The sequence below is a fragment of the Dipteris shenzhenensis genome, chromosome 23, assembly GCF_047967505.1.
Source record: "Dipteris shenzhenensis isolate YYH24624 ecotype China chromosome 23, Dip_SZ_1.0, whole genome shotgun sequence".
NCBI classification, from domain to species: Eukaryota; Viridiplantae; Streptophyta; class Polypodiopsida; order Gleicheniales; family Dipteridaceae; genus Dipteris; species Dipteris shenzhenensis.
This window is the reverse complement of record NC_141618.1, coordinates 34,930,660-34,954,319: the sequence shown is the minus strand read 5'-3', so window position 1 is coordinate 34,954,319 and position 23,660 is coordinate 34,930,660. Positions and strand designations below refer to the sequence as shown.

General features: G+C 46.7%; 1 protein-coding gene across 1 annotated transcript in view; it reads left to right on the top strand.

Annotated features, from left to right (window-relative positions):
- Positions 1–472: 472 nt before the first annotated feature.
- The window catches only part of LOC147887306 (peroxisomal acyl-coenzyme A oxidase 1-like), a 114,916-nt gene continuing 91,728 nt past the window's right edge, over positions 473–23,660 (top strand). The window contains exons 1-3 of the mRNA XM_087394386.1: positions 473–648; positions 9,127–9,235; positions 22,473–22,534. Coding sequence (XP_087250512.1) covers positions 520–648; positions 9,127–9,235; positions 22,473–22,534 — 300 coding nt within the window. The 5' untranslated portion in view covers positions 473–519. The remainder of the gene's footprint in view (positions 649–9,126; positions 9,236–22,472; positions 22,535–23,660) is intronic.

Below are 23,660 nucleotides of genomic sequence, written 5' to 3'. Positions count from 1 at the left end.
GACTCTATTGGCGACCGGTGGCGGAATATGCTGCCACCGCACCCCATGGTAGGGAAACAGGTCCTAAGAAGTGTGAAGTATAAGGGAAAAGCCCAAGGGAGCCTTTTTTGTATGTCGAGGCCTAGCGGGAGGCAGTGATAGCGACAAGCAAATGTACCTCCATCATTTTCCAGCGTGAAAGTGACCCGTGATTGTACTTCCAACAACCAACGAAGCAATCCATCCTCTTCCAACGTGATTGTGACGTGAGAGTCGACGGATGAAGTCTTCCTTGAAGGAAGAGCCAATGATTGGACGGCCAGGGGATCTCGGACCTTGACGGGCAAAGGAAACGCAAAGGGTCACGTGAGGGAAGAGGGGGATTAGGACAAGGAGCACGTGGGTGAAATCTTAAGAGCACGTTGCAATAATGGGGTGCCGTACAAAACACTACCTTCTTCCAAGTGTAGCTTCTCTCGATTTTCAATCAAAATCTTTGCTCAAATTCTTCCTCCCCATCCTTCCTCCCTCTTTCCATCCATGGAAATCCTCATCGACGAGCGCCAACGGGCTGAATTCGACCTTCGCTTCATGAAGGTTGTCTTCTGGGGCGGCGATCGTGACTTCGACGTAGCGCAGCGCATGGCTGCCTTGGCCGCTACTGATCCCGTGAGCTCTCTTCCCTGTGATTGCTATCTAGAACTGTTGTAGCCGTCTTTGGACTAAGCGGAGACTGTTAAAGCCATTGGGGCGCAGTGAGTTGGTTCACGAAATTTCAATGGTTTTTTTACTTATAGTCTAGATTGAGTGAACAAGCTAGTAGACGCTGGCGTGAACTAATTGTCGCCGGATGGAAATGTTCCGAGGACCGAGACCAGATCACGTTTTAAAAGATCAAGTCTGTCGTATGAAGGTGCTTTGATGACTTTTTCGGAAGGCGGGTACGCTATAAATTGTCTGGTCGGAATTCCAATAAATCTTGTCGTAAAATTCAGTCTTTTCTGGCTAAACCTCTAGCTCACTCTGCTGTGCCCATCACAAGCCATTCTTCATCCATCCCTGGCTTTTGAGTCCTCCCTATGGCTTCTGGATGTAAGAATTCTTTTGAGGTCACCGATACCGTCCTTAGGCGCCTTAGAGTTCCCAAACGTTGATTAGAAGCCTTCTTCTGATTTGTGTCTTGAACGGCCTACCAACATGGGTTGGAGATTACAGCGTCAAATTCAGCGTAACCTTCTGCTATTTTATGCGCTATGGCTTTGAATGACGTGCCAGCTGTACTTGCGCATCAACGTGGGCAGTTTGTCCCATGCAAAAAGGAATTTTAAGGGACCCACGCATTGCTGAGGCTCAACATGATTCTCCCCAAAGCAATGGACTTGGAAGCAGTAATAAACCTGTGTGCATTGCACGTTCTTGTGTCACCACTGTAATTTCTCAGAAGCTTGTCTAAATTCAAAATCGGGGGCAATAGGGTGTGTTGGGCAAGGGACGCTGGACAAGGTGCCACGTGGCAAGCCCTTTTAGCACTGCCCTTCTAGGTAGTGCTCTCTTACACTTTTGAAAAAAAGTGTCCGTCCAGTTTATTTTAGGCCAAGTTTCCCCACTCTCTATTTTGAGTGATATTTCTCTCTCTTTCCTCCCCTTTCCCAAATCAACTAATCAACTAGTCCCTCTAACGACAATGCTCACGAGTATTTGTACTCGCTTGCTTTTTTAACACCTCATATTTGGGAGCTTTGTGAAGGTGACACGTGTAGAAAGAGCATCGAGTTTTAGAAAGAGAAGGACGTCAATTATATACAATATAAGGGATATATCATTGTCGCAATTGACTATTTCAATAACTGGATAGCATTTCAACAAACTCACTTAGCGCCTCAAAAAGTATCCATAAATAATTTCCAAGATCTGTTTGTTACCTATTTCATTCATCGAGTGCTTACAATATTTATTAGCAAAAATTGTGACCTTGCATTAGAATAGCCTTCTATTTGCAAAGCAATTGTCAAGCATGACCAAGATTGCCACCATCAATTTGGGACGTGATTGAAGATGATGAACTCGATGCTCCATCCTCGGATCTCAAGGTATGGAAGCAGCATAGTGCTAAAGCCATTGCTCTTATTGGTCTTTGCCTAGCAGATACATTGATCCACCACGTGGACTTGAATTAAGCCAACATCCAAGAAAATATGGGATCGCCTTGACAGTCTTTTTGGTAATAAGGTCACTAACTCAAAAGTCTTTTTGAAACTCAATTTCTACGAATTGAACATGGAAGATAGTGATACGCTAAGTGATCACTTGGCAAAAATGCAATCTCTTATCCACCAACTCTCAAGTTTGAAATGTCCACCGAATGATGAGGACAAGATGGCTGTTCTTATGAAGAGTATGAAAGGGGTTTTCCGGTTTGAACAAACCCTTGAAATACTAAGGCTTGCCACTACCACATTTGATGATATTGTAGCCCTACTTTTTGAAAAAGACCGTTGCAATAAGGAATCCCTTGTAACCTATCCTCTGATCAGGCACTTGCCTCCACAAGCACATGGAAGACAAAAAAAAATGTTATTTGCAGGTTTTGTAAACGGAAAGGTCACATTGAAGCAAATTGCTTCAAGAAAAAGGACAAAGAACAAGATGCTCATCATGCCAACTTGGTAGTAGAAGATCAAATATTAGAAGAGGCACTTATAGAGATCCATGCGCTTACAGCTGAAGTCCAAGGCCTCTCCATTGACGAGGCTGATGATTCGGATCCTTGGGTCTTTTAGGCCCCAGGCCCTCCTTCTATGTGTGTGTTTACTTGAATCAATAAAGGTTCTCTACCTTGAGTAGTCACTCTAAAATGATTGCGTTTGGAGTCAATAAGGGTACTCTGCCCTAGGTTGTCCCCCCAAAAATGATTGTATTGTCTTTTACTTTGGTATGATTCTATTGCTAACCCCGTTCAGAGTAAGGGGGTGACGAGTGATGGTCTACCTTTGCCGGCCCATCTCAGTCACTATCACATGGGAGGTGTTGGATTGTTGGACTTGCTCTTTGCAGTATTGCGGTGGAGGGGGGATCGGTCTACTCCTGCATGTTGGGTCTCACACTCTTTGCTTTGAGGGGGGATGTTGGAGAAATCGTAGTCAAAGAGTGTGTTCTAGTGTGTACTAGGAACTAGTTCATGAGTCTTTGTGTGAGAGAGTGCCATGTGGCATCTTGGGAGTTATCTCATATACATATGGTACTTGAGTGTGTGTGTCCACTCTATATGAGTATTCTACTTTCACTTGTCAAATCAATCAACTTAAGTGGAGCTTTTGGTCATGTAAGTGATTTCTTTTGGTTCTTGCCTTTCTTTCCATTTCCATTTCCTTTCATTTCTATTTCAAGTTATGTTTCCTTCCTTCTAGCTCCGTTGCCTCCTTTCCACAATCTTCCCGTTCCTTCATAAAGGGCCAATATAAATACCCTTATCTTACCTTCCTAAATCTTCATGAACTTTTATTTTTGTAAAATAAAATCAGATTTTAAACTCCCTTCTACAAGTATAATTATGTAACCCAAAACCATAGCTCTTGGGCTCTCCATCCCTAGTGCGTGCCTATATTACGCATCCTTGAGAGGCGATAGGCTCTCTAAAACACTCTAGATTCTACCTTGTTCTTCTCCAATATATCCTTTTCCAAAGTGAAATGGCTTTGTGGGGGCTAGCTTCATTCCGATCCGAGATCCTAGAGATGTCCATCGGCTTCTACCACCAGCTCTTCTAGTAGAGGTGGTTGGGAAGCCAATAGGGAGGCGGTGTGGGCCCACATTCCCCTAATGGTTTCTCCATGCGTAATGAGCCATTTAGAGACCCTTTCACTAATGAGGAGCTCTTAGCCCCCCTCAAGGACCTTTCGGTACATAAATGCCCAGGGGAGGATAAACTCTCCTTATTGTTCATCTATATGTTTTGGCAGCATTTGGTGAATCCACTGCTCCTAGCTTTTCAAGAGATGCTTCGACTTAGGACAATTGCCTCAATGTCTTGTTCATAGATGGATTTCTTTGATCCCGAAGGGAGATGATCAGACCGACATTTTTAGTGGCACCCGGTCACTCTCTTAGACACCACATACAGGCATTTGTACCTCCTAGATAAGATATCATTCATGACACGTTGACAATTTTTTCTAAGAGAGGAGCAGCATGTGCACTTTTTGGGAAACCACCGAGTGGGCGTGATAGGAGTCTTAGCCACTTGTGATCCTACTCTTGGATTTGAGAATGACAAGGTGGATTGGGCCTTCTTGGAGGGAACTATCAGGAGATTAGGCTTCTTGGAGAAATAGGTACGAGGGATTTCAGCTCCCAACGTAGGCAGCTCTAGCTAGATGTTAATCTCAGGTCACATAGGAGAGGTTTTTCTTCGCTCTTGCTCAATGAGGAGGGTTGCCCTTGGGCCTTTTCTTATTCTTGTTTGTTGCGAAGGCATTGGGCTACTTACCAGGAAGCCAGCTTAGTATGGATGTACCTGTCAATCTAACAGGATGAGGAGCTCATGGACTCAAACTTCGCAGATGACACAACCCTTATGTGGAGGGCACCGCTGCTAGCCTAGAGATCGTGAGACACCTCTTAGAGATTTATTGCAGGGCCTCAAGAGCCAAGATCAATTGGAATAAATTAGTAGATTTTCTCACTGCATCAAAGTAAGTGCTCACATGGGGGATTGATCTTGGCTTTAGTTCGATACCCTGAGGCCAACGGTGTGTTACAACTAGGTGGCTCGGATAATTCAGTAGATTAGTAGATACCGCGATGAGGAAGAAAGAAAGAAAGAAAGTCTATTAACGTCCACTGGAGACCAAAAAGGTCTATGGGACAGCAAGAAACCCTCTAGTACATATGCTTTAGGGAGGCCACATGGCAGCTCCCAAGGAGTGCAAACGCAACCCACATTATTTAGAGTACCTACATAATAGTATGAAAGAGTAAACAACCATACATCAGTTTAGATTGAGAGTCTTTTGGTTTTGATTTAAACTCTCTGATTAGGCTACGACTTCACGGTAAACTGCCCATTTTTCATCCTTTACGGCAGCCATGACTTCAGCTAATTCAGTTGCCTTATTCTTGAGTTGAGCTTGTATAAGCTCCTCTGCTATCCATACTTTGGTACCCTTCAACTTGTAAGATTGTCGAAGAAGTTTGATCCGCATATATTTTGACTTCAGTGTAAGGATTGCATGACCTTTATAGTGCATAATAGAAGCTGGCCTGGAGTCGTCATCATCCTGCTCATCATCATCTACCCATTCCATGTTGGGCAAGCTTGCTTTGATCTTTGTCAATATTTCACTATATGCGTCCTCCTCTTTGTACCAATCTTCTGGGAGTCCCTCTATTCTAATCTTCAGTGCATTATCACATCTAGCTTCGTGTTCTTTAATCTCTGCTTGATTATCAAACTTACTTGCTTCGGTGTCCACTTCCACAGTCACTTTCTTCTTAACAGTTTGTACTTCAATGTGAACAAGATCTTTGACCATAGAGACTAGTTGCGGGGTAGGGAGGAAAGCCTTACAAGATTCTACAGCCTCATCAATTACTGCCCGATGGCCCTTCTAGAATGTGAAGTCGAGCCTTTACTTCTGCCAATTCCAATCGTAGCTCTCTCATTGCCTGCTGCAGATAAAAAATCTGATCTTGTTGCCCAAGGATGGCTCGTTTTGAGCCTTCTTGTTGGTAATTCTGTGCATATGGAGAGGGTGTCATGGTTGCAACTGTAGAGTACCGAGTCCTGATGGAGGTTGAAGGAGTTGAGGGGGACTTGGAGGAGAGGGTAGACCAATCCATAATTGGCTATCTATTGAACTCCCTAGCTTAACCTAACCCCCAGGTTGGGTTGGGGGTTTAGCCCAACTTGAGATTAGGGTTAGTGTGTTTGGGCTGCTAGCCGAGGTAACTATTGACTGAGGCAGGCTGACGGGTGACGGGCTGTTGACAGAGAGGTACAGAGAGGTATGGATGGGGTACGGACTAGTTACGGGCTGCTACTAATGGGCTGTACGGAAAGGTATGGAGAGGTACGGGTTACTGACGGAGAGGTATGGGCTGCTGATGGAGAGGTACGAATGCACTGCTGGTAACGGGCGACGGACTGTACGGATGGGAGGGAGAGGTATGTACGGATGGGAGGGAGAGTTACGTACGGATGGACGGGGGAGAGAGAGAGAGGGAAGCTTCTATTTTGAAGCTCAGTTCATTCCCTCACAGTCAAAGCGATTGTTGTGAAACAGGTTCTCTTGGCCACAACTAGTACATTGCCTTGTGCTAGTGCTTCCACAGAGGCTGTATGGGAGAGCTCAGGAGGTTGGTAGGAAGTTTTTTTGGGTAGGTTCAGATGGCACATAGACTACTAGAGTAAGGGTGGTTTGGCAGATATTGATCCTCCTGTAGGCGGAGGGAGGGCTAGGCATTAATCCATCGATGCAGAGTAGAGCCCTTTAATATATCTTAGAGTCAATGGAAAAAGCCAGGGCTTCGATATCAAGATCCCAGGCTATGGGTCAAAGTTAATCTCTTGGCTTAGGGATATTCCACCTTGACCTTTGATTTCAGCAATTCAAAGGGTATGAGGCAAGACCCTCCCCCAGCAAGACGAGGACCGCAGCAGCACCAAGATGTTTCCTCATGACGAGTCTCCCTCCATCTCTATCACCAATACAACTAGTGGAGCATCACATTGAGGATCCTTACCCCGTTGCAAGTATACTTACCAGAAGTCAATGGAGGAGCAGGAGATTCAGTTCCATTAGATCAGGATTCATGAGCCAGTTATACGACAGTCAGCCACCTCCTTTCAGCATATTGGGAGGTCTTCTTCATACCCTAATTTGAGTTTCAGCAGAAGGGGATGTCATGGGCATCCACAACTCGTGGCATGCTAGATTGCGATGTGGACTGCCATTCCAGTAGGCCACATAGGCTACCATGTTAGCAAGCCCTGCAGCCTGACACATAAGCAACATTGCAGGCCATGTCAGCAAAAGGTGTAGAGCCATGTCAATACAGTGCAAACGCCATGTCAATAGGTTGTAAATGCATGCCACGTCAACAGTCACGTGGCAGTCGATGGCTCGCTCGGGACAGTTACCAGTCCCTCATCGGGCCAGTTTAGGGTCCAAGGGGACCTATATAAGGGCAGCCCCTTCGCCATTTATTCCATCCACATTTGCAAGCTTCGGGGCCTCTGTTCTTAGAGGGATCAGCAGCAGTTCAGGCCTGAATAGTGTTAGAAAATACCCAACAGAGGGTACACGCAGCGGAAATAATGCCCAGGAGCTCACACAGTGTGCGGTGTGGGTGTGGAATCACAAACTTCTTTACTTATGTGCATTCAATAGGTGTGCAGACTCATCAATAGACAATGAACCAAACCAGATAGAGAAACCACCAAATAATATATTTCCGTCCACAACTATGGACACAATACAAAAGAGACAGATCTAGAGTCCCACCAATGGTGTGGTCCTCTGATCTTACCACAAAAGTCCTTCTCCTATTTGCTGGCTATCTCTAGACTAGAGTCCGCATGCTCCACCTCGAGCGTGAGTAGACTTTCCGTCTAGAATGATCTTCTCCACCTTGCTGTCTGGAAACCAGTCTAGGTGGGCAGCTTCCTGCAAAAGCTAAGTCTGCAGCACAAGATACTCCTTTCTCCTCCTGACTGTAGGCCCAAAGGTAGCCCTGCTGCTGCTCCTTCTGCTGGTGGAATTGCTGCTCCAGATGATGTGCAAATGAGACCTGAATGGCCCCCTTATATAGCCCTCAAGGGCCTGGCCAAAAAAACCGACCCAGTCTGTACAAAAACCGACCCAGTCTGTATGAAAACCGACCAGACTGCTTGGGAAAAACCGCCCTTAAAGGGCTCACAATTCAGGCCTTTTATGGCCCAAACTTCCAGGGCTTTTGGCCCTCCATTCAAGGCAATTATGCAGCCTATAAAAGGCCTGCCACCTGCCCACTGACAGTCACATTCCTTGCTGCAGATCTGAGCCTGCACTCCCTGCCATGTCTGCGCCTCTGCAAACAGTGCGCCTCCATGTCCTAGATCCTCCGCAATCTGTCCCAGACTGTCTTGCTTCTGCTCCGTACTTTCCTGGCCCCGTGTCTTGCCCTTAACAGTCCTAGATGTGCTGCCCACATGCCAGCCATGATGCTGTCTATGTGGCAGCCCCTTTCTCTCATTTCCTGTTGGGTACTGCCCTAGGTCTCCCTCTCCCATGCTCTCCTCATATGGGGACTTACAGATGGGGAGGTGACCTTTCCAACAAATAGGTCTGCCCCTCTCTTGGCACCCCTACAGATTCATCTACAGGTTTTGGTTTAGCTCTGGACAGCAGCAGCACTAGGGGTCTACATCAGAGCGACCCCTTTATTCCTTGAGTTTACAGTTTCTACAGTGAGGGTTTCACTGCCTTTTTACGGATCCCTACCCAGCGTCTTATCCTACCTCAACCAGAGATGCTTGATAGCCTTCATTCATGAGGCCATACGGCACAAGGAGCGGTTGCACAGGGCATGTAGGAGAGATCATGACACAGCCAAACTGTACTTAGAGCATGATCACTGAGTTCTTCCAGGCTCCAGCCAGACAACATCGAATGGCAGCACTTGGGGAGGCCACGGCTCTGAGGACTCGAGCCAGAGCTAGAGACATGCCAGACTCATCAATGTATTGAGGCATAGATCAAATTAGAGGACCTTCCTTCCATGCTCACCAAACCAGATGCATGACCCACAGGGGTGACTGTGTCACTAGTTCGCTGCAGGACTACAGCCACAGGATACTACTATGGACTGCACATGTCGACAGCTTCCAATGCTCTATCACTAGGTTTATGCCACCAAAGTAGCCTCACACCCCTTCATGGCTCCACCCCTCAGCTCATTTTATCAGCTTCTTTTAGTCTCATAGACCCTTTTTGGTCTTCCGTATACTTTTAATAAACTTTCTTTCTTCCTTTCTTTCAACTGTTTTTTCTCTCCTCTAGGAATTGGGATCTGGACGTATTGCTTGCAAGCATTGCCTAATTTTTTTAAAACCTTCACTTTGGTCTTTTGACAATCTTGTTTACTCTTGGTACATATCCAATATCACAGATTCTGAGGAGAGATGATCGGGTGACATTGAGTAGAAAAGAGCTGATCTTGAGTGCTTTGAAGAAAGCAGCACATGTCAGATGGCTTACATTGGATCATAATCTTTCAGGTAAAAGAGGCTAAACCATTTCAATTATTGCTCGTGTTTGAATGACAGATTTGCTGAATTTTTCCTCTCAGCAAATCCTTGAAGGGGATTCAACTTTCAGTATATTTGAAGCACCATCATAACAACATAAAGACGAGGATAGAAATCCATGAGTGTTTGAGCGTTTGCTGTTGTGATAGTTCTCTTCAAATGAGTTACTTGAGAACCATATGTTTGCCATAGATACATCACTTTCTTGTAAGATTTCTAGTATCAAGGTTATCTTATGCTTTGCAAAAATATCATGATTCAATCTTTCAGACAATTAAATATTTGGTCTCATGCATAAATATACATATGGTTGCCATGTAATGATGGAACGGAAGTATATTTGCAAATTGCTCTGGAGTGATTCTTCTGCTTTTGTGATGTGTGCTTCAAACGGTGCCAAATTTGGACATGCAACACTTATTTTATTGAAATAAAAAGAGTTGCGCATTAGGTACCTTAGTTGGGGGTAGACACATTAGAATGCACTTTAATAAGACCCAAGACCTTAAGGGGGGAACCTTTGGGCTAAGATCCTAGTAGCAGCTCTTTCTGCATGCAGCTCCCTGTAGGCAGCTCTTTCTCCATGCAGCTCCCTACAGCAACAGTTTCCATCCTCCAACAGCTCATCACGCTTCTGAGGCGGCTTGGCATATGCAGTAACAATTTTCTGCACAAAGCTCTGAACAGCCTCACGCTTTTCGAGACAGCCTTTCTTCTCCAACGCTTACATAAGGAAAATATTTATTACAGACATCAGGGAAATATTTATTTCGAGACAGCCGTCCTTCTCCACTACTTACATCAGAGAAACGTTTATTGCAGTTTTGCTGAATCAGAATTATTCTTGTTTGGAGCATTAGAAGGATCAAAGTCTCCCAAGCCACCTACCTCTGGTGTCTGTCGAACCAGCTAATCCACTACAAAGAATAATTCTTATGGGACTTTTGAGCTGAGTGATACAATCCCTAGAATGGCACCAACAAAAGCAATCAAACCATGCCGTGGCCAGCAAGACTTGGTTGACGACCACCAACCTGGAAGCAAGATCAAGTTTGGCTGAGCTCCAAAATAGAAGCTTCTTCTTGATACTCTCCAACACAAGTGCAAATCCTGCGAAAGAGAGCTTTTTTTTTTCATGAATAGACTTCTATTAAGTATCAAAGAAACCCGCATGAGCAAGCTCGAAGCGGAAATACATCATGCTGGGCATAAGGAAAACCAATCTAGAAGAGTAAATATAAACTCAGAATGAGCTGGAGAGAAACCAAGGTTGAGGCGGAAAATGCCACCTCAACCTTGATGTAGTCTCTGAGAAAAAGGGGGAGCCCCTCCATTCCGTAAGGAAATATAACCCTTCTGGCAAAGGCTGTCCAAGAGGACGCCTGCATGCTTGCCCAAATGGCCATCAGAGTGTGAATGGTATTAGCCCAAATACTGGTCAAGGTAGGAGAAGGGTGGACGTGTGATCCATCTAAGGCCTCTGTGTATCTGGCCGACCAGTTGTCGTCGAATGGAGATGGCTACGGAAGCATCGTCCTACTCAGAGAAAATCTGAGGTCCTAACAAAGAGAGCCAAGCCATTGATCCACTAATTATGAAGAAATGAGAGGGAACAAAAGTGCTGAGAATCGTGGCAAGCTTCTATCCATATGACTCTCGCTTGTCTGCAGTCCCATAAGCAATGATGAACCGACCCCTCCACAGACAAGCACCTAGGACAACTGGAGCCTACCCCAAACCTGGACCTCCATCTGCTCAGTGCAATCCCTCCATGTATAGAACACCAAAAAAAAGAAGTAATCTTTGTATTTCTCAGGGATTTCCAGAGCCTCCTCCAAAAGACTCTCTACAAATCAGTAGAAACCTGATAACTCTCCTAATGAGGGGCTCTGGATGGTCTCCAACCTCTACCACTGATCTGGAATCTTCTAGCATTATCGATGTGTAACCAAAAGAAGGAATACTTCTCTCTTGGTTCCCTGCAACAATCCATTCCCACTCTCCAGGGTCCCACTGAAGATACTTTATGGGGACTCCTCCATAGAGCCACAACCTCCATGAACCCAAAATAGAGAGACGAGGGCTCGGATCTATATGCCAAGCAGAGTCCTTGCCGTGTTCCACATGGTCTATGATCTTGATAGGCTAAAAAGGCATGCCCAAAAGAATATCATATGAGGAAAAAGATAGCCTGCCACCTGACTGCACATCAAAGACCAAGGCCTCCTCCTGTGCTCCCAAGAAAGCAATGATGTGAGGAGGAATACCTGTCCTTGAAAAAACCCCCATCCAAAGTGAACAAACCACAGGCCTGTCATCTGTAACCACCCAATCATGGGGTAAGGCTCCATCTATCTGAAGTATCCTCCCTGCACTTCCTCTGAGGTGGCTGAAGAATTGCTGTTGACGATCTTCTAGAAGCCTTTTGAAGGCTTTCCAAGAACCTACAAAAGCGGTAGAGCCTCTCTCCCACCTGGACCACTGCAAATAATGAGACAACCAATCCGCCTATTGTGCTCATAAAGTATATTGTTTCCACATGAGAGGTTGCCTGTCAATCTCTTCGAGAGAGGAGGGAAGAACTCTCCGAAGGGTACTTATGAAGCTGGACCAAGCTTTGAGAATAGCAACCGTAAACGGGGAGGAAGGAGATTTGAAGTGAAAATCCATTTGGTGTTGTCCATCTAGTCTCCACATGAGGAGGGTCTACATCTTTGAAGGCACCGAGTAAAAAAAATATTACATGCGCTCATCCCAAGGCAAAAAGCCTCTAACCACAAACTTGCAAAGCAAGGCCTTACATTGCAAATCTGGGTCTATGATGTTGCCCTCCAAGAAATACCAATCTACCCTGTCATATGCTTTTTCAAAGTCTAGGAGTAGAATGGCTATCTTTTGTCCACTCTGCATGGCCCAATCAGAAGCTTCCCAGAGAATATATGATAAAAAATGCTTCTGCCATGAACAAATACCATTTGTGTATCATGAATAAGATCTGGAAGTAGGGGATGCAAACGCAAGCTGATTGCTTTTGCTAGGATTTTATTGCAAGTGCCCAATAAAGTGATAGGTCTCCACTATGACAGCACACCCCTTTTGGGATTAGATGTATGAGACCCTCTGTAAGCGAGTCAGGAATCTCAACGGAGTTCCAAACACCCTGCAGGGCTGAGGTAAGGTGATCCCCAATCATATCCCAAAAGGTTAGTAGAAAGAAGGTGTGAGGCCGTCTGAACCTGGGCACTTCCCTTATGAAGGGTAAGAAGCGCAGACATGAACTCTATGTTGGTGAACGGTGCATCAAGAGAGAGTCTCATATTTGGTTTCACCAACCTAGGAATACATTGCCATATGACCTATCTGGCATCATCAGTGGCCTCGCTACCAAGATCTACTGAGAGAAGGGAGCCATAAATTTCTATAGCCATGCACATGACGGCAGGCTCAGAGGCTAGTGAGCATAACATAGAAAGCTCATCTAGCATGGCTCAGAGGCTCATCATGCATGGATGCATGATCAACTCAGAGGTCTAGGAGACCAATGCACCAACATCCTGGAACTCTCAAGCCAGGCCTGATAAACAAATAGACCTATCAATGCCAATACATGGCTCCCACAGTACATCCCCCCTTTGCTTCATAACAGGACATGTTAGGAAGCCACACACTAAAATAGAAAAACCAATACATCTTTTTAGGAGGACTATCCAAGGTAGAGGACCTTTGGACTCAATGACAACCAAACACTTAGTTACATATCATTTTAGGGGGACTACCCAGGGCAGAGGATCCCAAAATACATCAAGCTGTAGGAATAATAAAAATATATCTCTTAGGAGTAAGAGATGTCCTCCAAGTAGCCACTGCACATGTGTGCACATCCCTTCGAGAAAATGACGATGTCGAAGAAGTGCTAGGCAAGAATGCCCCAAAAGATGTGTCGGTGAAGTCCATGGGGTAGCTAGATGAAGCACTCACATAGTGACTCTCAAAATGGCTAAGGGAGAGTCACCGATGTCAAAGTAGAGGCCGGAGGTATCACGAGCACTTGGACAGTCGGTCAAAAGTGGAGCTCGGGAACCAAGGACAATTGGGCGGTAATCAAAGAAGTCGGGAAGTGTTTGGAGCTCACATCAAGCCTGGAGCAGCTCCAATAGAATGTCGGGCAGAAGGAGCAAATGGCGGGCTGGATCAGAGGTCAACGATGAAGAGGATGGACAGCTCCACGTTGAGCTGGCTGCATCATGCTTGGGCTATCAAATCATTGAGCTCTATAACAAAATTCGCGCGCAGAAACAAATTTCGTCACTTCTTGCAAGGGCTGTAACTTTTCACAGAAAACTTGGATTGCAATGATGTAAAAACGAAATTTGTAGTACTCAAGGTCCTCTACAACTTTGCTGAAGACACAAATCCGTGATTCTGCTTCTAGCTCGGGATAGAAGCAGAACATCGTCCGCATGTCACAGAAAGATGTAGTTGAAGGAAGGAGAAGAGAGGTGGGAGATCAGAGCTCAAGGAAGGAGAGAAGAGGGCAGCCTTCCGAGGAGGAGGAGGTAGAGTAGCTTCATTTGCCTCCCTCACCTCAACCTCTTGGAAGGGAAAGGGAAAGAGAGAGTAGGGCTAGGAACATGGCTCTGATACCATATGAAGAGACATGGCGGTAGGAGAATGCCAAGCTATCTAGGAACGGAATGGAAATATGGAAAGCATAATGGAAAGAAAATGAAAGAACAAGTGCTAGGCAATGATAACCAACATACTCACATGTAGATAGCTTGATGTTGACTAATATTTTAGACAATAGACAAGTACAACACTATATAGTGTGACACTAGACTCTAGAAAGTCACAATGTCTTTGGGATATCTCCGAATATCACACGTGGCACGTCTAGGACTCACTCGACTATAAAACACCACCTAGACCACCTAGAACACACATTTTTGACTCACTTTGGCTTCATATTCCAACAAACATTCCCCAGAAGTGAAACACATGCATGAGTCCTCGCCACCTGGTGCCGCTGAGCTGTTGCTCCTCCCCGTGAAGCCTCCTGCCCCCTCCGTCAGCCCCTCCCTCACCCTCCTCCTCCTCTCCCTCCCCCCCCTTGCTGCCCTCCCCCCCCTCGCTGCCCTCTCTCTCCCTCCCCTCGCTGCCCTCTCCCTCCCCCCCCTCGCTGCCCTCCCCCCCCCCCGGCCCCCTCCTTCTCCCCGCCCCCTCCTTCTCCCCCGTCCCCCTCCCTCCCTCCCCCCCGCCCCCTCCTTTACCCCTGCCCTTGCCCTCCCCGCTACTCTCCTCCCCTGCCCCCTCCCTCCCCCTCCCCTCTCCTCCCCCCCCGCCTCCTCCCTCCCCCTCCCCGGCCCCTCCTTTCCCCTCACCTGCTCCCCTCTCCCCCCTGCTGCCCCTGCCCTCCCTGCCCCTGCCCTCCCCCCCCGCCCCCTCCCTCCCCCTCCCCCGCCCCCTCCTTTTCCCTCACCCCCCCCCCCCCCGCCCCCTCCTTCACCCCTCCCTTCCTAACCAGCCCCCTCCCTTCCTCTCCCCCGCCCTCCTTCCCCTTCCCCGCCAGCCCCCTCCCTCCCTTCCTTTCCCGCACCCTCCTTTCCTTTCCTCTCCTCTGCCCTCCCTCTCCCTCCCTGCCTCCTCCCTTCCTAACTTCTCCCCCCCCCGCAGCCTGCCCTGTTCTCCTTCTTCCTCTGCCCGTGTTCCAAGGCGTCCTGGGCAGCAGTTTCACGGACGGAGCTTTTTTAGTGTTTAAATCGGCCCTTTCACTTCGATTGGCGAATGGATCTCCACTCAGCCAATCTTTGTCCACCTCCACCGGCCGTGAGAACCGTCATTTTCTCAGAAGACGAGTTGCAGCAGCTCAAGAAAGATGTGGAACTAGAAGGCTCCACATCACTTTTCGCCCGCATCTTTGGGTCACACCCTTCCAGATCACAGGCCAGAGACTAGATGCTGGCGGCATTACCAGGAGATCTCGCCCCACACCTCAGGGATATTCAACTTTTGGGATGTGGATTCTTCCAAGTGGTTTTCGACTCCCACGAGTCCACAACCCTTGTTCTCAAAGCTAATCCTCTGGCTTTGGGTTCGAGGAGGATCTTTCTTTTGCCCTACACCTTGGGCTTCGATCCGGTCGAGGAGGACAATTAGGTCGCATCACTGTTCATTAGATTTTTTGGTCTTCCTCAGGTCTACCATCGACTTTTTGCTACTAACGGAGCCACATTTGGAGTGGTCACTGAGATCCCCCCCCTTCCCGGCATGCCTTCTTCCTCAGTAGAGGCAGTCAGAGCGGACGGGGTGCCTCGAGTTAGGGTCATTGTCTTTGACCCTAACATCTCAGAGATGACCACATCATGCTTCAACGCCTTGATGGCTCTCTCTTTCGATAGAGAGTCGAGATTGCAGGTAGATAGGACCAGTGCAGGATTTGTAGGACCCTTGGGCACTTTGCTAGAGATTGCCCAAGGAAGAGAAAAAGACCCAAGAGGTCTTCTGGTGCGGCTCCTTCACGTACTACCCCAACTGTACCTCCCCAGCGCCCTGTACCACGCACTCCAGGACCACTAGGAGCAGCACACAGTTAGGACGACCGAGGGAATGCATGCGCAGATGAGGACTCTAGATTCCTCTTCAGCCCTGCCACATGCCTCCTCAGCCCCCAACTCTAGTTCTGCTGATAGAGGCCTGGCAGGTCCTTCTCCTCCATCTTCCACGAGTGTAGGTCTTCTTCGCACTCCTCGGCCATACTTGCTTCTCAGGAACTCTTTTTCGGCCCTGGCAGACTCGGCGACTTTCATGGATGAGGAGGAGTTTGTGTCCTCCACCTTAGGGGTCCCGGTCATTGGGATTCCTTTTGATAGGGCCTCCCCCTCAGCAGGTGTGGGGATCCTTTCATCTGTTGAGTTTCTTGCCCTCAGCAGGAGTGTTTCGGCCAAGGGGAAGCTGGTCTCCTCTACTAGGTCGGGTAAGCCTTTCCACCCGGCATCTCCTGTCGATGAGGATAGTCAGCTGGAACATACAGGGCCTAGGCGGAGTTCCACACCGTCGCCGTAGGCAGCTGATCCGGAATCAGCTTCATCTAGGTGTCACTGGAGGTGCTATTGATATCCTTCTTATTCAGGAACACAAGTTGGATGCCAGTGATTGCTCTAAATTTGGCAAACTTCTTTCAGGACATACCTTCTGGTCGCCTGCTATAGGCACAAGGCGAGATACTTGCATTTCAGTCTCTCCTTCTATTTTACCCTTGGTTGCTAGTCATGGTATTATCTCCCCCTCTAGAGCTCAATGGATCATTATTTTGATTGGAGGGCATAAGATTGGTCTTCTCAATCTTGCCTTTCATGTTATGCCACAGTCACTCCTGTACTCTTGGTCGAACAGGAGAGTACACATGCCCATCCATGCACGTATTGATAGATTATATGTAGAGGATTTGCACTTGACAGAGGCGGATTTGTATGAATTTCTACTGGGGTTACCACTTCAGATCATTTTCCAGTGGTGTTGCAGATTCTTGAGCCTCATCGGAGAGGACACTCTGCAAGTGTTAGGATTCCGAATGCCTTTTATGCAGAGGAGAGTCTCACGGAGGATATTTTACAGATTTGGGTTTCTCACATACAGGGTGGAGTTGTCCGCCCATCTCAGGTAGCTGCAGCCTTATTCGGAATTAGTGACTATTATCATACAGTCGCTGATTCCAGGAGACGTGAGATTCTCAGACGTGTGATTGGTATACGCCAGCAATTAGCGTCCCTTTAAAGGGAAGAGTAGAAGAGGCCCATTGATGCTTGGATTCAGGAGCGCCTTGCTGCAGCATGGACTCATATATAGATATTGTTAGATTAGAGAGTAGAGTATGCCTTTCATGCACGGGAATCCTTTTGGATTCATATGGGTGGCAGGGTCAACAAACACTTTTTCTCTACTCATGGACCCAGACATAGTAGAGATAGTGTCTCGCAGCTTGTTGACTCAGAGTGTTATAGTCAGATCCTGATGCCGTCATGCGTGTAGCTTCAGATTTTTTTGCATCCCTTTTTACTGCAGATCCGGGCACACAGGCCATAGCTGATGCCAGAGAGGTTATTTGGCAGTGTATCCCTGTATTGGTGAAGGATGAGATGTATGTTTCTCTTGATGCACCTTTCACCAATGCCTTATTCAAGACTGCATTACTTGCCCTTCAAAAGGGCAAGTGCCCAGGTTCGGATGGACTTACCCCTTCTTTTTTTATTACTTTTTGGGAGCAGATTGGTGATCACATTATATCAGCCCTGCAGGGCATATGGGACTCTAGTGAGATGCCTGACTCACTTACAGATGGTCTCATTCATCTCATCCCAAAGGCGGGTAATAGGAATCTAGTGTCACAATGGAGACCCATCACTTTATTGGGCACTTTTTACAAGATTCTGGCGAAAGCCATTAGTATGCGGCTACAGGTTTTTCTTCCAGATTTGATTCATGACACACAAACAGGGTTTGTGCATGGCAGAAGTATTTTCGATAATATTTTCTCATTTTGGGAGGCCTTAGAATGGGCCATGCAGAGCCGCCAGAGGATGGCCATTCTACTCTTGGACTTTGAAAAAGCTTACGATAGAGTAGACTGGGATTTTTTAGAGGGTACTCTTTTCTCGCTTTGGTTTTTCAGATGCATGGATTAGAGGAGTATCCTCTCTCTACAGATCAGCTCATAGCCAGGTGCTTATTGGGGGGGTAAGAGGGGATAGATTTTAGATCGGTAGATCAGTCCGCCAAGGAAGTCCTCTTGCCCCTTTTCTTTTTCTGTTTGTGGCAGAAGCTATGAGTATCTACCTTAGATCTCAAGCTGATATTTATGGGCTGAGGCTTCCTCTTCGTCGGGAAGAAGAGCTCCTGGATAGTGAGTTGGCAGATGACACGGCTGTTTTTTTGGATGCCTCCCCCAGGACACTCACTTCCTTCCGAACAGCCTTGGATTTATTTTGCATGGCTGCCGGTGCACACATTAATTGGCATAAATCCAATGGTTTTTGGATTTGCGGTGATGACACCCCGGATTGGGGTAATGATATTGGTTTCACTTGGGTACAGAGGGGTGTCTGCGTCAAATCTTTGGGCTGCCAGGTTGGAGTGGGCATCTCTCCATCACAACAGTTTGCTCCGGTGTTGGAGAGCATCAGAAGAAAGCTCCTTTTCTGGAGCTTAGCCAAACTTGACTTGGCATCCAGAATGGTGGTGGTTAACCAGGTTCTAGCCACAGCTTGGTTTGTATGCTCTTGTTGGTGCCACTCTAGGGATTGTATCACTCAACTCAAGAGGCCCGTATGGAATTTTTTATGGAGTGGTCTAGATGGCAGAACTGATGTTACAGCCAGGGTGGCTTGGGAGACCTTGATTCTTCCTATAAGAGAAGGGGTTTTGAATATCATCGACCCGGATCTACAGTGCAGAGCTTTACTCTGCAAGGTTGTTGTGAGAGGACTTATGCCAGGACAAGAGCCTTGAAAGGACTTTTTTACCAGATGCATACAGTCTCACACACCCACTTCAGGAGATGATTGGATACACAGTACCAGATGGGTTTTCACCACAGTCCACCTCAGATCTCCTTCTTCCCCTCTTATGGTTGCTATACTGAAAGCATGGGCCAGCTTCAGGAGTACTCTGCGCAAGATTCCCCCGTCCACCTGTGAAGAGATTGAAAGGCAGCCTATCATGTGGAACGACAGTATTTTGGATGAGCATGGCAGACCACTTGGAGCTTCTCTTTACATGCAGTGGCCCAAATGGGAGAGGGGCCCTGCATCTACTGTGGGAGCTTGGAAAGCCTTCAGGAGGCTTCCTGTAGACCGTCAGGCCCAGGGGGCTCATAACCTCAGAGGGAGTGCAGTAAGAATTCAACAGATTGATGTAGCCTTGCCCTTGGATTGGGTGGACACAGATGACATGCCTATTACTTGTTCCACCTGGATGGGGGCATTTTTCAGATCGGGCATTCCTTTGCAGGTGATTGCTTTACGGAACACACATGAGGATGCCCTAGTCTTTGATGTTTCTTCGGGGGGCAGGCTGTCCAAGTCCACAGATGATATATTGCTGGAGGTACCGTTTCGGCCAGTCAGGGTAGTGGGCTTCATGGATCATGGCTCTCTTTCACAGTGGTACTTGGATCCTGACCCGCTACTCATTACCCTAGGCTCATGGAGGCTCTGGCTCTATGGAGGTGTCCCAATTAAATTTTTGCAGTGGGACCCTGGGGAATGGGAGTGGATATATGAAGGGCATCGAGAGAAAGGCATCCCCTTCTTTCGTTACACGGTTAGTAATGCCAAGAAATTCCAGCTCAGCTGTAGGGGTTGGAGGCCCACCAAAGCTTCTCATTGGGACAATTATCAGATTTTTGCAAACTTGAAAAAAAATTTTTGGCAGAGGCTCTGGAAATCCTACCGGAGTAGAAAAATCACTCTCTTCTTTTGGCTTTCTATTCATGGTGGGATAGCAATGAATCATTGGAGATCCAGGTTTGGGGCTGACCCTACTTGCCCTCGTTGCCTTTCTGCTTCGGAGACAGTACAGCACTGCCTTTGGGATTGGAGACAGGCGAGAATTATATGGAAGGGGATTGCAAGACTTTTCAGCACTTTTGTTCGCCTCCCCTTCTATATGACCTAGGGATCAGTGGCTTGGCTCACTCTTTCAGGGCCCCAGGTTTTCTTCGAGAGACATGACTCGCGTCTTGGGCTCTACACATCCGACGACATCTTGTGGAGTCGTGCTCTCTTTAGAGGATGTTCCGGCCACTCTCTTCAGGGCTGCTCATTCCTCGGTTGACTCTCCATGGGAGGTTTTAGCTAGCATTGCAGCATGGCACATTTGGAGAGCCAAATGCACTGAGGCCATGGAGGGTTCTCAGGTTCACCCTTCTTAGATCTTGGCCAGTACTTGGACAGATACGGTACACACTCTGATGGCCATATGGGCGACCATGCAGGGATCCTCTCAAGCAGCCTCCTCCAAGAGAGTTACTTTTCTGAGGGATCAAAGAGACTCTCCCTTCCTTGCTGAGACTTCTACAGGGTTGAGATGGCATTTTCAGCCTCAGCCTTGGTTTCTTTCCACCTCATTTTTCTGAGGTGTTTTTTTTTACATGCTTAGCATGTTGTATTTCCGCTCAGAGCTTGCTCTAGCGAGTTTCTTTCTTACTTAATAGAAGTCTCTTTTTTGCAAAAAAAAATAATTCCAACAAACCTGGTGAGAAAAATCTTGTTCTTGGAACCGAGTGTCAAAGGACTCATCCGTAGCACTGCACTTATGGCACAAAAGCCACCTGGGAAAAGGCATCATCCCAATAAACAGAAATCTGAAAGGTCGGGGGTGAGCTCACAAGGTGGAGCCACAAGCATCCAATTCCTAGCTTGTGACTAGAAGAGTGGGACCCATGGACATGTGTAAAGGGTGTGGTAGTGCTTTCAATCTTCACATCCTTTTTAAGCTGAAGTAGGTCGTCTTTTTTAAAAATGGTGGTTCTTGCGGTTGGTGGAAGCGGTTGAGATTGCATGAATGGGGAATCAAAAAATGGGAGGCCTACTCAAAACACAAAGAAGATCCTTCTATTGCTTTGCAGAGGCTAGAAAGAGGGGGGGAAGAAGGGGGAATGCAACACGGAGGGTGGAGTTGGGAATCTTAAAGGAAGGTACGGGAGGGGGAGGGGCTGAGAGAGGGAGGAACTGAGAGGGGGGAGGCAGGGAGAAGCTGAGAGAGGATTCGGGCTGAGCGGAGGGGCTAGCAGGTTTTTGGATCTGCTTAAAGCTGCAGAAATGAAGCTTTTCCAAGCACAAAAAGTGTTTTAATAATGGCACAGATCTTGGAGCAGAAGGCAGCCTGTTCTGCAGCTAAAGCTTGCACCTATCAGAAAAACGGAAATACACTATGGAGCAGAATCACGATTTGTAGCAGGTTGAATCTGGAGCATGAAGTCGTGTTTTGAGCAGCTTGACCTGGAGCAGAAAATTGCGCACTATGTACAAGAATCACGATTTATAGTAGGTTGAATCTGGAGCCTGAAGTCACGTTTTGAGCAGCTTGACTTGGAGCAGAAAATCGCAGCTTGAACTGGAACAGCAAATCGCTTATGAACAACTTGAACTTGGAGCAGAAAAAACGGAATGGATCAGCTTGTTGAGCAGGTCTTGGAGCGGGAGGAGGGAGGGAGGCGGAGAGACTGAGGGGGTGAGGGAGAAAGGAGGGAGGGAGCTCGATGGGGAGCAAGCCTCATCTCTTCAAGGAGCTGCGAAAATATGAATTCTCATATATTGAGTCGATTATTTTCACCATGTAGATGTGTTAGAAATAGCCGCGTACAAATTGGATGCCAGAGATTGTGCCAAGTCAGGTAAGATGCTTTTATTGTTACACTTTTGAGTCACCTGGGGGTAGTACATGCATTTCAGTTCCAAATTCTTTTCACCCCTTAGTTGTTGGACACGGAGTCATCATCCCCTCTAGAGCTCAGTGGATCCTTCTTTTGATTGGGGGACGTAAGTTTGGCTCTCAGACATATCTAGCTCAGTTCATGTTTTTTACGTTTCTATCTTCAGGTCAAGATTGGAAGATATTGGTGCATTATGTGGATTAGTTCTTCTCTGATTGGAAGATATTGGTGCATTATGTGGATTAGTTCTTCTCTTTTTGGCTCTCAGACATATCTAGCTCAGTTCATGTCTTTTACGTTTCTATCTTCAGGTCAAGATTGGAAGATATTGGTGCATTATGTGGATTATTTTTGGAAGCACGTCTGTTAGTATCCTTGTTATTAGAGACTAGACAACATCAGCTCCTTTTTTATGATCTGGAGTAAGCCACCCTAGGATTGTCTATGCATTGAAATTTATCCCAACGTGTATCTTTCTGTAGGCAATGCTGGCACATCTTCGGCCCTGTATGTAGTGCCAGTTATGAATTTTCTGTTTCTACTTCATGCGTATTGGACTGTGATTGAAGGAATTTCACATTCATGTTACCAATCAGAATTACATGAGCTGTTATATAGGGATTGGGATATTGTAGAATCCATGTTCATAATCCTTTGACTCCTACTCCTCTTCCTTCTTCGCCTCCTCCTCATCTTTCTCCTCTTCCTTTTTCTCCTTCTTTTCAGAAGTTACACAAACAGAGATCCTTGTTGATTAGGCTGTATTGTATTTTACAGATAGAGAGGCGTTCATGCTACGTCTTTTTGTGGATGAACGGTCGTATGCTGACCTTCATTGGGTAAGAATTCACCCAATTGGTGATGTGATTCTGATGAGACTTACGGTTTGTCTTTATTGTGAGCATCATTTGAAATCATAACAGGAAGTTACTATTGTGAGGAGGACATACATAATGAAAGTCATGCATTTCTCTACTTTTAAAATTGAAACAACTTCACATGTCTTGGTCACCCACAGAATCTATGCAGTTCTATTTAGTAAGCAGAATGACAAAGAAAGTACAAACAACAAGAAAATGAAGATCCATATGGGAGTCCTTTAAAAAAATGAATAAAGTCACAGTAGAGGTGTTATAAAATAGCACCCAAGATTCCACTCCTACTTTGCGACCATGGGACGGCTCTGATCTGTGCCTTTGCAAAATGAATCTCTCATGCAAAAGTCGTAGGTATTTTATTGCCCATGTGTATCTTGTGTCTTATCATTGAGTGAAAGATAATCAAGCTTGAAAAAATCTGGAAGGAGCAACAGCCATGATCAGCTTGTAGGTATTATACAAATTATCATGAAGTATGTACTACACATTTTTTATTTTAGTGATCATGGCCATTTTTGTGTGAATTGACATTTTTTAAGGCTCGCCGCTTCGCCCTCCCACACCCTATCTTCCTTGCTGCTAGCCCTCCTGCACCCTAGGCTCTCTTCGGGGGCCGGGGGGGGGGGTTTTGCTGAGTTTCCTGTTCAGCCCCCCCATCCCTCTGTCTTGCCTCGTCCTTCTCTTTTGAGAGTCCACCAAGGCATGCACAGCTCTAAAGGGTGAGATAGGAACATCATCCAGAGAGCATGGCTGAACTAAGTGGTGTCGAGTCGATAAATCCCAAGAGGAGTCATGTCTCTCATACAAGACCTAAGTCCCTGAAAGAGAAAGCTAAGCAATTGAACCCCAAGTCATGAAGAAGGGCCGACAAATAAAAGTACTAAAGATTCTAGCTATCTTGGCTTGTCTGCAATCCCATTAGCAATGCTGAACTGAATCCACAGCAGAAAGGCAACGAGGATAAGTAGGGTCGGCTCCGAACCTTCAGATGAAATCTCAAAACCCTCCCAATGGGGTGCTTTGGAGGGCCTCCGACCTCTACAACTTAGCTGAAATCTCCTGGCATTACTAACAATGTAATGAAAGA